Below are 12,459 nucleotides of genomic sequence, written 5' to 3'. Positions count from 1 at the left end.
CCGTACTGTTTGCAGCTTTTAGATTGAAAATCATGGTCTTCCTAATCATCAGTACATAATAAATGTAGGCAGTTGGAAGTTGGATATAGGGCTAAAAAAAAAATTCTACTTCTGACTATTAAATGCTAGTATTCATCAGTACATTCTTATACACCAATCCTTTCTCTTTCTCTGCAGACCCATTTAGAGCCTCTCTCCAACTCTCATGGGTTCTCTTCAGGTTTTCATTTCTGCAGCAGCATTACTAGTTCTGGTTTTGGCAGCCATTGATGAAGCTCAAGCAAATACCGTGGTCAGTGGCACAGTCTTCTGTGACCAATGCAAAGATGGTGAAAGGTCCCTCTTTGATTATCCAATCTATGGTCAGATCCACAATCTCCAACCATTTAGTAATTTTACCTTCTCTATTTATTTTAGTATCCTAGAAGTTTAATTATTTGATTGCATTTTTGGTTGCAGGAATTAAAGTACAAGTGGCATGTAGTGACAGTAATGGCCAAGTGACAATGTCAAGGGAGGAGACTACCAATTGGTTTGGGAACTATGCTATGCAATTTGATGGGACACCAGATTTGAGCGGCTGTTATGCCAAGGTTTTAAGCTCAGGGCAAGGCTCATGTGGGATTCCTGCTGGCCCTGCTCAGAGTCTTAAACTTGTGTTTAGGATGTTTGGCATGGGAATGTATGCTGTGGACTCTTTGCTCACTCAGCCTGCTCAGCCTATGTCATTTTGCCCAAAGTCATCTAATCCTGTGCCTGCTCCTGTAACACCAGCGCCGCCTAGACAAGTAGCACCGGCTCCTCCTAGGCAAGTAACACCGGCACCGCCTAGACAAGTAACGCCAGCCAGTCCTCCTCCTTTCAGGCTTCCCCCAATTGCTCCATTGCCGCCAATGCCTCACTTGCCACCATTGCCGCCACTGCCACCGCTACCACCAATGCCACCAATGCCCTTCTTGGAACTCACAGCATGCCCACATCAGTGAGTTCTTCATTTTTAGTTGGGTCCATTAATACTAGAGGTCCAATCCATGAGTTCATTAATCAAACATGGATATATATATATATATATATATATATATATATATATATATATATACAGATCCTATCCAGAGCAGAGGTCCGCTTTGAAAATTAACGTGTGAAGTTCCAGTTTTTGGTCATATATATATATATATATATATATATATATATATATATATAGTAGACTAAAATACAAACACATGAAATAGTTAGGAGTCCAAAATTGGGGATTTTGATATAGAGTTTAGTCTTCAATACCAAGTTTTATTGGAACCGTGGGTTTTTATTCCACTCACATACCGACACACAATAAGTGTTACGAATTCATCACTTTTTTGACCATATACGCTAGATTGAAAAGGCCTCTTACTAAACTAGATTGACTATGGATTTGATGCTTGGAAAAGTTGTTCTCATACTGTTTTAAGAGGCCAACTATTTGATTCCCAAGCCTCTTGCTGACAACAATGTTGGGTGTGATTTTTCCAGGAGTTGGACAAGGCCAGAGTACAAATGCTACTGGAGGGCAGTGAATCCAGACACAAAGGTTGCTGTTGTTTTCGGATTGCTTGCAGCAAGAAGATATGGGACTGACCTAACATTGTGGCAAGGCCTACAGGGAAGAGGAGACCCTTATAGGACTCTCCTAAGGGAAGGCATCACTGCCTTTCTCAACTCCTACAACAGTCTTCAATTTCCTTACAATACCATTGCTGTTGTGCAGCATATGAATTCTGGATTGATGGGTTCCGAGAGGAATGTCCTCTATACAGCCTTGAGGTTCATCAGGGCTAATTCAGGCTATGGCAAAGTCACCTGCAAATTTACTTCTTGCAAGTGATCATATATGTCTGTTTGTCATTCTTAGTAGGCTATATTTACATGATATCTCATGTTATGTTGCTAGATCATCCATTTGGCCTTGCACATGAGACTATACTTATTGATGTCTAGTAAAGAACATTTTCATACAGCTTCTATTTAATTTGAATTTATGATATGTTAAATCGAATCTTATTTATAAGTGGTTTGATCTATCAAAATATGAGTTCCTATTTATCTTAATATATATAAAAAAGAAATATGAGTTCTTAGAGAATCTTTAGCAATGCTAGCCATATTTTAGTCAAATTTTAGCTAAAGTATCTAAAAAGTTATTTTGGCTAGCCACTTTTAAAAAACGTCTGCATCAGTTCTCTCTATTTTAGATAGTTTAAAATTTATATTAATTTTTAAATGAAGATTAAATAGTTTAATTGTATTTATAAATTACATAAAATTACTTAAAATGAATGTTTTAAATTATAGAGAGCCACACCTCGCTCTCTATATTTAGAAGCGCAATAGCTAAAAGTTATAATAATAGAGAGCCACTTAGGAGTCTGGTGCAGCTGCTAGGAGTCTGGTGTAGCTGCTAAAATAGATAAAAAGCTAAACATGCTCTTCAAAATAGCTAAGGAGCTAAAATAAAGAGTATGCTAAAGATGCACTTAATGCCTATTTATAAAATGACTAAATACTGTTTAGTCATTGAAGTTTTGACCATAAAACACTTCAGTCCCTAACCTTCTAATTTCACAGGTTTAGTCCCTGTACTTCAAATTTCAGACCAATAGGTCCTTGCAGTCTAAAAGTCGCGGCGAAATGTCTATTATGCCCTCAGTTCTTTTTTTTAAAAATAAATTTATTCATTTCTCTTTTTTTTATTTATTCTTTTTTCTTTATTTTATTTATTCTTTTTTTTTTCAAACAGAAAGAAAGAAAGGGAAAAAAACAGAAAGAAAAAAAGGGGAAAAAAATTCCTTTTATAAAAAAATAAAATAATTAATTAATTAAAAAAAAGAACTGAGGGCATAATAGACATTTCACAGCGACTTTTAGACGGCAAAGACCTATTGGTCTGAAATTTTGAAGTACAGGGACTAAATGTGTGAAATTAGAAGGTCAGGGACTGAAGTGTTTTATGATCAAAAGCTCAATGACTAAACAATATTTAGTCCTTTATAAAAAATTCTTATTATCTAAAAAAAAAAAAATTCCTATAACATTCTTTTGTATTTAATCTTACATTGTCGTTTTTTTTTTTTTGGGCAAAGATCCTCAATCACATTGTTGGTGTTTAACATTAACCAATGAAGGCGGTGGAACAGTGATTGACCAGCTTTGCAAAGCAGTGAATGAAATGCAAAGGTTAAAAAAGAAAAAAGAAAAAAGAAAAAAGGTAGAAAACATTAGTGAAAGAGAAGAGAACAATGGTGAAAAACACCCTTAAGCCAAAAGAAGAGTAATTGCAGTGTGTACCGAGACCATAGTTAGTAAAATATGGGACACGAATCATTAAAAAAAAAAAATTAAGCTTATATTATTTTTTGTTTAATTATATGTAAATATGGAAAAACATGTAAAAAAATTGTGTGTAATACTTTTGGAGTTTTTTGAAAATTTAACGAGTCTTTTATAAAATATTAAGTACGGAAGTATTTTGAAAATATATTTCAATACGTGTATTATTCGGGTATTGTAAATCTGAAACTATGATATGTCTGTAATGTCGACAACCAGAACGCCTATACGTGCATGCATGGGAAAACAAAAGAACTTATAAAATCAACCAATCGTCATCAAGATAGTGCCACATAAACTAGTTAGATTATCAAAAATTTTGGACTATTGAATAATTTTTCCAAAAAAGAGATCAAAGGGTTCGCATAAATCTCTTATGTGCACTAAAACAAAAGGTTTACAAAGGTTGGGTTCTTGACCCAAAGTACCAAAATTGACTAAACTTATCCCACTTACCCTAACAATAAATTTTTATTCCCACTAACCCAATTTATAAGAAAATGACAAATTTACCCTTAGCTTAATTAAACAACTGCACCAAATGCCACACAATATCCTCTCTCTCTCTCTCTCTCTCTCTCTCTCTCTCTCTAGATGCCGGATTTATGTCTTTCTCTCCGCATCGCTCCATTGTCGACAACATTGTCACCAGCGAAGTTGTCTACAGCGACGGCGACGAAACCCTTAAATGCAAATCGCCACCATCTGCTTCTTGATCTCGTGAAGATCGTTGATGGTCCCAGACGGCAGCGCGTCGAGGACGATGTCGTAGTCTGTGATCGGCTGCGCTGTAGGGATCTAGTGCTCCTCGCCGTCGCCAATCACTCCTCCTTGTCTTCGTCGTCTTCAGCTCCCGAGTCAAAATCAAGTTACCATTTGACTCGCTCCGAAATGCGCGACTGAGCTCGAGCGACTCGCCGCGGTGCTCCACCAAGGTCCTGAACTCGTCCTCCAATCGGAACATGGTCTGCTGCATCAGGTCTAGGGTCCTGAACTAGAACAAGGCACGCGACATCCAATTTGGTGCCCAGAGTATGCAATGGGTGCCAAAATTAGATTTTTTATATTTTTATTTTTAAGTAATGGGGCAGAAGGAGAAAAAATAAGAAATTGAATGTCTATTGGCGGGGGCTTTCCGCGCCCTCCGCATCAAAATTTCAATAATTAGATCTCTCTTTCTAGGTAAAATAGGGGCGGAAGGCAAAGAAAAGAAAAGAGACAAAAAAAAAGGGTCATATTGGGGCAATAGAGGTCTGTTAAATGTCTATTGGAGGGCAATAGACGTATATTGAGGGGCAATAGACGTTTTGAATTGATGTAATTTTTTTTTTCTTTAATCAAAGTTTTATTTGTCTAATTCAAGAAAGATTAGTTCACATTCCAACGATTGAAAATTCTATTGGGGGGCAATACATGGCTGATAGTCGTCTATTGCCCCTCTATTAGATGTCTATTGAGGGCAAAAAAACATTTCCGGTGAGATTTTCAGAAAATTCCGGTGGGCGACGGCCGGTGACCGGAATCTGGCGAAAGTTGGCCGGACTCCTGCGACCGGTGACAGGACTCTTGCAGCCGGTAATCGGCCTCTGGCAAAGTCTCCTATGGTTTCTCTCTCTTCCATTCTCTCTCTTCCATTCTCTCTCTCTCTCTCTCTCTCTCTCTCTCTCTAAGTAACAAAGGGGTGAGGGTAAAATGGTATTAAAAAAAATTTAAACAAAAAAAAAAATCTTAATGGGGTATTAGAGAAGGCCTTCTTAGAGTGTTTTGGGTAGGAGAGAATTAAAAAAATTTAATGGGACAAGTGAAAAAAAAAATCTTTAAAAATGGGGTAAATAGACAAAAACCGAAAGGTTTAATCTCTTTTACGATAATGGGTAATGGACTAATGGACCTGACTTCGATTGCCATTTACTCAATGTCGAGGGTTAAAGTAGTAAATCAAGCATACCTCGATTGCCTTCTTAAAGGCTTAAACCCTCACCAGCGGCCGTCACATACTCTCCTCCTCCTCTTCCAAAAACCCTGAGCGCCGTCTCCCTCTAAGCTCTCTTCCTCTCTGCAATTTTGATTGATTTATAAGATGGGGTTTTTTGTTTTGATATTTGGGTGTTATTTTTGTTTTGATATTTGGGTGTTATTTTTGTTGTGGATTTGCGATGATGATAAATGATAATCCCAGCTCTATGAGACCTTTGGTGGTCCGGGAGTACGAATATGTTCATATATCTGAGCCCAGATGACACTCTTATTTGCTTCTTGGTTTTTGATTTCTTTGGGGTCTTATCTTTTTTTGCTGTTGAGTCCTCTCTCTCTCTCTCTCTCTCTCTCTGTTTGATTTTGGATTATTGTTCTCTTTATTTCATTTCTCAAAAATGAAAACATCTAGGATTGAAAGTATTGAGCCTATTTAATCCAATTTGTCCAATTGGTTTTGTTAAATCTGTTGATATGAACTCAATAGCACATGGGCAGTTTAAGCTCTTGGCAACTCCAAGTTGGTTTTGAGCTTATTGACCAAATGGCCAAACCACTTGATTCAATTAAAGTAGCTACCTGATGGGAATTGGTGAATAGTGAACCATAATGGACTCCCCTTGTGTATCATTTATCGTTAATTCAGTGAATTGAAATGTTTTACAGTCTCAGATTGCTCACTTGACACTTGATGATGCCCCTCGACAACATTTGAGCACCATAGAGGACAACTTTCCGAGTAGTAGAACTAGCAGGAAATTTGGAATCTAAGATATACAAATAAAAACTATTTAGACATATTCCCCTCATAATATCAGCTTGTTGCAAAGATCATCAGCAGAGAAAAGCTGAGAAACAGGTTTCGAATTCCATGTGACCACTTGAAAACTAATAAGATGAGAGCTTCTCCATGTATGGATCAAAAAGCATAAGGTGAGAGTCCCTGTTTTACCTACCCTAAAACACTGGCACTCCTCCATTTACAGAGTGCACCTTTTGAATTTCCCTCCCAGACTGAGATTTACAAATGAACTGCCATTGGAGCTTACCATTAGCCAAGCTAGCATAAAGCTCTGGCCGCGTGCCAAGCTAAAATTTTCTTTTTACTCTGGAAAATTTTCTTTTTGGACTCCTTCAGACCAGCTTTTTGCTCCTTCGGCGCCTGATTGCCTCGACAGCAAAGCAAACTCAATTTCAGCAGCGCCTTATGCCTTTTACGCCTCAAGGCGCGCCTTTTAATTCATTGGGCCTATGACATATTCTTTTGTAAAGTAACAGCACCGAAAGAAAGATGTGTCGACCTGTATGGTCAGCGACACTATTGTTCTCATGGTGGTCTACCTCAGTTCCCCACTAAATCAGAAATCCAAAGACGGATAACATTTGGTTATTTTGTATCACACATTTCACACTAGTCTAGCTCAAACCAGTACAAGAAATGATAATTTCCTCATCCACTGCCATGGCGAAATTCCCTCACATCTCATGCTTATTGCTTCTCTTCACATTGTCATCTCTTCTAGGCACATTCGCAGCCCGCAGACTCTCACTAAAAGAAGCCACCATAGACGATCTCCAGCTCGCTTTCAAGCACAACCAACTCACCTCGAGGCAACTTGTTCAATATTACCTTGCCCAAATCCGAAAATTGAACCCGGTTCTCAAAGGAGTCCTAGAAGTCAATCCAGATGCGCTTCACCTTGCCGACAAGGCTGACTACGAGCGCAGGACCAAGGCACCAGTGTCACTACTCTCTAAGTTGCATGGCATTCCTATTCTGATCAAGGACAACATTGCAACCAAGGATAAGATGAACACCACCGCCGGCTCTTTTGCGCTGTTTGGATCTGTCGTGCCTCGTGATGCCGGCGTGGTGGAGAAGTTGCGGAAAGCAGGGGCTATCATTTTGGGAAAGGCTAGCTTGAGCGAGTGGTCACATTTTAGGTCTACTAAAACCCCCTCTGGTTGGAGCGCCAGAGGCGGTTATGGCTTGGTGCGTTGATTAATGTCCCTATATAATTATAGCTTCCATAATCTCTCGTATTTGCCTAGTTTGGACAGATGATACATTTCTAAATATACATGTTTCTTTGATCTTAGAATAATATGACAGATATATGGCTAGATCATTACTCTTTCTAACAACATAATATATTAGGTACGTTGACAAATATTTCAAATCATGTAAAAAAATAATTCTGCTATATAAGCTGAAACAATACATACCTCAAGCAACAAACCCCATAAAACTGAATATAAGAGTACGTGCATTGCAGAACCCTTACACATTCTCAGACCCTTGCGGCTCAAGCAGCGGTTCAGCAATATCAGTGGCAGCAAATCTGGCAGCGGTGTCATTAGGTACCGAGACAAGTGGTTCAATCTTATGTCCATCAAGTTTGAACTCAGTTGTGGGCCTCAAACCAACAATCGGTCTTACTAGTCGAGCAGGGGTTGTCCCAATTTCTCTAAGACAGGATACTGTTGGGTACGTAAGTGATGATAATATATATCAATATGTCCGTTCATAATTAGTACAATTCCTTTTCCTGTGGCCATGACTAAATCAGGTTGCGTAGCTTTCATCACTCATTTTTTGGGGTTGCGATCGAGCAGGCCAATTTGTAGGACAGTAGCAGATGCTGCTTATGTTCTTGATGCCATAGCAGGGATCGACCACAATGACATTGCAACAATTGAGACATCAAAGTACATTCCCAAAGGTGGTTATGCACAGTTTCTCAGGCGCGACGGACTTAGTGGAAAAAGAATAGGGATATTCGGAGCCTTCCATGACTTTGGCAATGACACTTCCTTGGCTCAAACTTTTGAGAAACATCTCAACACTCTGAGGTAACAAAATGCTGCAGGCCGGTTTCCATTTTTCATGTTTTAGTCTTAACTGGAGATCATATGCAGTGTCCTCATCTATTCTGACGACCTTTTAATTTGGTGTTAGGAAAGGAGGAGCTGTTTTGGTAGACAAATTGGAAATTGCTAATTTGACTGAAATCTATTCTAGAAGCGATGAATATGCTGCATTGTATATTGAGTGCAAAATAACCTTAAATGCATACTTGAAGGAGTTGGTGGCTTCCCCGGTGCGATCCTTGGCAGATGTTATAGCCTTCAACAAGAAACACCAGAAACTGGTTAATTAGCAAATTAGACAAAACCTCATTATAATTAATTAGTGATAGGTAGTGGTCCTTTTCAGTAGTGTACAATGCAAGTCTAAAACCAAATTGATGATGACCATATGAACTGATTGATTTGTTTTTTCTCAAAATGCAGGAAAAGATCAAGGAGTATGGGCAAGACCTATTTTTAGCAGCTGAAGCAACAAATGGGTTTGGAAAAACAGAGAAGCTGGCATTGTTGAATCTTGCAAGGTGGACAAGAAATGGTCTTGTGAAATTGGTGACAAAGAAGAAGCTAGATGTTGTGGTGTCTCCTTACGCAAGTTTGTCACGTGTACTTGCAATTGGGAGAGCCCCAGGTCTAATAGTTCCAGCTGGATACGAAAACAATGAGGAACCAGCTGGTATATGCTTTGGTGGACTTCGGGGTTCAGAGCCAAAGCTAATCGAGATTGCATATGCTTTTGAGCAAGCCACTAAGATTAGGAAGCCTCCTTCATTGAAAGGCTTCAAGTTTTAGAACAACATTGTATTACTCGGAGAATGCAGTGTGTTATGAGAAGAGCTAGCAGTACTAGAAAAATGGAGTTATGTCTCTGCTCCTAAATTCTATAGTAAATCAATAAGACTTTTAAATAAGAAAAGAATGAGATAAAGACCAATGACCAGTTAACATACACACTTCACTAACAGATGATCAATGGTTTCAGCGTTTAGCTGACACAAAAGACAGACTCACAGACCCTAGTAAACTCTTAACCACAACAAGAAAAAATGGTCAAGTTGAGAATACCATCGGCGGCTGTTGGAAAATAAACCAAGCCTTGATTAAATAATTGTCTCCCATTTAATAGTTATTTAGTTAAGTGTTTTAGTTTGGTCTGGAGTGTTCTAGGATGAGTGTTCTAGTATGTTGTCTTTTTGGCTTCAGAGCCACTTTTGCTTAAAACTCTTTGTTCTTGCTGCATATCCATCTATAAGGCTGTGCCTCTTGTACTTTGCTGTGTGAGAGTGTGATTAATGATATGCTTCCTTGTTACTCCAGCACTCTTGGTTTTGTTATTGTGTGTGTGATAGATTTGCTAGTGTGATTTGTGTAGTGTTTCTACCGGGGCCGGTCCGGACATTTTGGAGGCCTGAGGCGAATAATTGTAGTCTCATATAAAGGTGTTTAATCAAAATATATTTTTCATGTAGTAGTTTCTTACCTTTATATTGTTTACTCAAATTATAACGGGAAAAATAAATTAAACCAATAGACAATCGTAACAATGAAAAAAAAAAAAAACTAAAGGTGTTTATACCAAAAGAAAACAGGAAAAAAAAAAAAGAAGAAGAAGAAGGGCAAACTGAACTAGTAAAAAATAATAATAAAAAAGACAAAACACATTGAACAAAAAATGACTCGAACTTGGGTGGGTGCTTCATAAAGAAGCCTACATGGATCCCCTACCGCTGAACTAGGACCAAAAGTTATGCAAGTGTAACACAAAAAATATATAATTGATTTAGAAATCTATATTTATATGTAAAAAGAAAATTGTCAGAGGCCCGCCGGAGATCGGTGGCCTGAGACTGCCACCTCAGGTGGCAGCCCTCAGGGCCGGCCCTGGTTTCTACATCTGGTATTAGAGCTGGTATAGTAGAGCAGGTGTAGCGATCGATGGCGAGCTGAGGGAATGATTTTCCTCAATGCCTAGTTGGTAAATTTGATGGGAAAGGAAATTTCCAGCATTGGAGATCGTAGATGGAGCTCTTCTTCAAAATAATGGAGTACACAGAGGTGCTGATCGATGGATTTACAGATCTAGGAGACCAAGCAAATCTCACACAAAATCAGAGGGTGGAACTGATTCGAAACAGGAAGAAAGATAGCAGAGTCCTGATGTACGTATATTTATGGAGCAATTGATTCTGAAGTCTATGAGAAGAATGTACATATTACCACATCAAAGGAGGCCTGGGATTGTCTGATCAATACCTTTGTGGGAAGAGATAAAGTGAAGAAGGTGAGATTGCAGACTCTACGACGACAGTTCGAGCTTCTTCAGATGGAAAAAAAAAAAAAAGTTTCTCCGATTACTTTGCAAGAACATTGGCCATTGTCAATCAAATGAAAGCCAATGGGGAGGTTATCAGAGAACTTCAGATTGTGGAGAAAATCTTTCAAACCTTGACGAAGCGGTTTGAAGGAAAGGTCACAGCCATTGAGGAGTCACAAGACCTTAATGCTATGATGGTGGACGATTTAGTGAGTTCCTTGCAGGCTTATGAACAAAGGCTGAATGAGAAGTCGGAGATGGTAATTGAAGAAGCACTGCAAACTCAATTAAGCTTCAAAAGGGAGAAAAATTAGTTGTCCTGCAGTAAGTCAAGCTTAACTCAGAAGAATCAAAACTCAAGTTACAAGAGAGGTTCACAAGGAAGATTTGGAGCAAGAAGAGGAAGAGGAAGGGGCTTTCATTGGAGTCAAGGAAGAGATAGATCAAATGTCCAGTGCTTTAATTGTTATAGATATGGTCATTACAAGAATGAATGCAGCTTGAGAAGGTCGGAGAACAAGTAGTTTCATGCTAAGTTTGCAGAGCAGAATAACAGTAGTGAAGAGACTCTGTTGATGGCTTTCAGTGCTATGAGTAATGGTGAACAGATCACATGGTTCCTGGACACACACTGTAGCAATCATATATCTGGTCACAAGGAGTTATTTGTTGAGCTAAATGAGTCAATATGGTCAGAGATTAAATTTGGGAATGATGCAAGGATGCTGGTTAGAGGAAAGGGCAAGATTTCTATCCAGATGAAGAATAGGATGTACAACACCACATCAAATGTATACTATGTGCTTGGCCTTAGTCACAACTTGCTTAGTGTGGGGCAATTATCAGAGAAGGGGTATGACATAAGTATTTTCAGAGGAGTTTTCACCATCAGAGATCCTCGATGGAAACTAATAGCAGAGGTAACCATGGCTCCTAATCGCTTGTTTCCATTACATGTGCGATATGATAAGTTATTTTGCTTTAGTTCTATGGAAAATTGTGATAATTGGTTTTGGCATATGTGTTTTGGGCATTTAAATTTCAATAGCTTGAATTCTCTTGCAAGGAAAAATTTAGTCTCTAGGTTGCCTTCTATTCATGTTCCAAACCAAGTTTGTGAGCCTTGTGTTCTTGGAAAAAAGCACAGAGATACTTTTTCAAAAGGAAAGACTCAGCTGAGAGCTCAAATGCCCCTTGAGATTATACACTCTGACTTGTGCCCTGTTGAAGTTACTTCACATGGTGGTGGGCAATATTTCATCACTTTTATTGACGATTTTAGTAGGAAGACATGGGTGTTTATTTAGAAGAATAAGTTTGAAGCATGTGAAACATTCAAAGTCTTCAAGGCTTATATTGAAAAGCAAAGTGGAGGAAAAATAAAGGAGTTGAGAACTGATCGAGGCCAAGAATATATTGTTTGTGATGACTTCTTGAAGAAAAATCACCAGTTGACAACTAGGTACACGACTCAACAAAACGGCGTAGCGGGGAGGAAAAACAGAACCATTATGGATATGGTGAGTTGCATGCTGAAATTTAAAAATTTGCCAATGTTGTAAAATGAAAAGTAAGAGAGTTTGAGAGGAGAGAAATGATGCAGAGAATGGAGAGTATCTATTCATCTCACTATGAGGACGGTTATATAGGAGTACATGATGTACACAAAAAGGTAACATTTAATAGCAACGTCATTTACTCCTACATATATACAATTCTGTCAATCACCAATCTATAGGGATAGACATCCATTACTCAACATCTATTTACATGATTTATCCATAATTATTTACAACACTCCCCCTTGGATATTCCATGTCAATAGTGTTGCGTAGGCTGTGCGCATCTAAGTTGCCTCATCAAAAACCTTGCAAAGCAATAAAAACCCTGTGGGAAAAAACAACCTTGGTCGAAGGAGAAAAAGAGCACAACGCGCT

General features: G+C 38.6%; 2 protein-coding genes and 1 non-coding gene across 3 annotated transcripts; all 3 read left to right on the top strand.

Moving 5' to 3' along the window:
• The first annotated feature begins 148 nt into the window (after positions 1-148).
• LOC112169582 (protodermal factor 1) lies at positions 149-2,060 on the top strand. Its single transcript, XM_024306642.2, has 3 exons — positions 149-362; positions 460-982; positions 1,513-2,060. Exons 1-3 carry the CDS (start codon positions 206-208, stop codon positions 1,862-1,864), a joined length of 1,032 nt encoding a protein of 343 aa, XP_024162410.1. The 5' UTR covers positions 149-205; the 3' UTR covers positions 1,865-2,060.
• A 3,455-nt stretch (positions 2,061-5,515) lies between these two features.
• Positions 5,516-5,604, top strand: LOC112174925. Its single transcript, XR_002926236.1, has one exon. It is a non-coding gene; the product is annotated as a small nucleolar RNA snoR69Y (small nucleolar RNA).
• A 981-nt stretch (positions 5,605-6,585) lies between these two features.
• On the top strand, positions 6,586-9,425 carry LOC112169018 (probable amidase At4g34880). The gene is made up of 5 exons (XM_024305953.2): positions 6,586-7,333; positions 7,617-7,828; positions 7,957-8,193; positions 8,300-8,492; positions 8,635-9,425. Exons 1-5 carry the CDS (start codon positions 6,779-6,781, stop codon positions 8,998-9,000), a joined length of 1,563 nt encoding a protein of 520 aa, XP_024161721.1. The 5' UTR covers positions 6,586-6,778; the 3' UTR covers positions 9,001-9,425.
• The last annotated feature ends 3,034 nt before the right edge of the window (positions 9,426-12,459 follow it).

Source organism: Rosa chinensis, chromosome 6 (genome assembly GCF_002994745.2).
Source record: "Rosa chinensis cultivar Old Blush chromosome 6, RchiOBHm-V2, whole genome shotgun sequence".
In the NCBI taxonomy this organism is placed as follows: domain Eukaryota; kingdom Viridiplantae; phylum Streptophyta; class Magnoliopsida; order Rosales; family Rosaceae; genus Rosa; species Rosa chinensis.
The sequence above is the reverse complement of the archived record's forward strand: the minus strand, read 5'-3'. Positions and strand labels throughout refer to the sequence as shown.

Excerpts from the sequence above, each read along its gene's own strand:
- LOC112169018 (XM_024305953.2), top strand. The coding sequence starts at position 6,779 with ATGATAATTTCCTCATCCACTGCCATGGCGAAATTCCCTCACATCTCA. Across the intron at positions 7,334-7,616 it reads CCAGAGGCGGTTATGGCTTG|AACCCTTACACATTCTCAGA; the intron begins GTGCGTTGATTA and ends CGTGCATTGCAG. Across the intron at positions 7,829-7,956 it reads CTAAGACAGGATACTGTTGG|GCCAATTTGTAGGACAGTAG; the intron begins GTACGTAAGTGA and ends GCGATCGAGCAG.
- LOC112169582 (XM_024306642.2), top strand. The coding sequence starts at position 206 with ATGGGTTCTCTTCAGGTTTTCATTTCTGCAGCAGCATTACTAGTTCTG. Across the intron at positions 363-459 it reads CTTTGATTATCCAATCTATG|GAATTAAAGTACAAGTGGCA; the intron begins GTCAGATCCACA and ends TTTTGGTTGCAG. Across the intron at positions 983-1,512 it reads CTCACAGCATGCCCACATCA|GAGTTGGACAAGGCCAGAGT; the intron begins GTGAGTTCTTCA and ends TGATTTTTCCAG.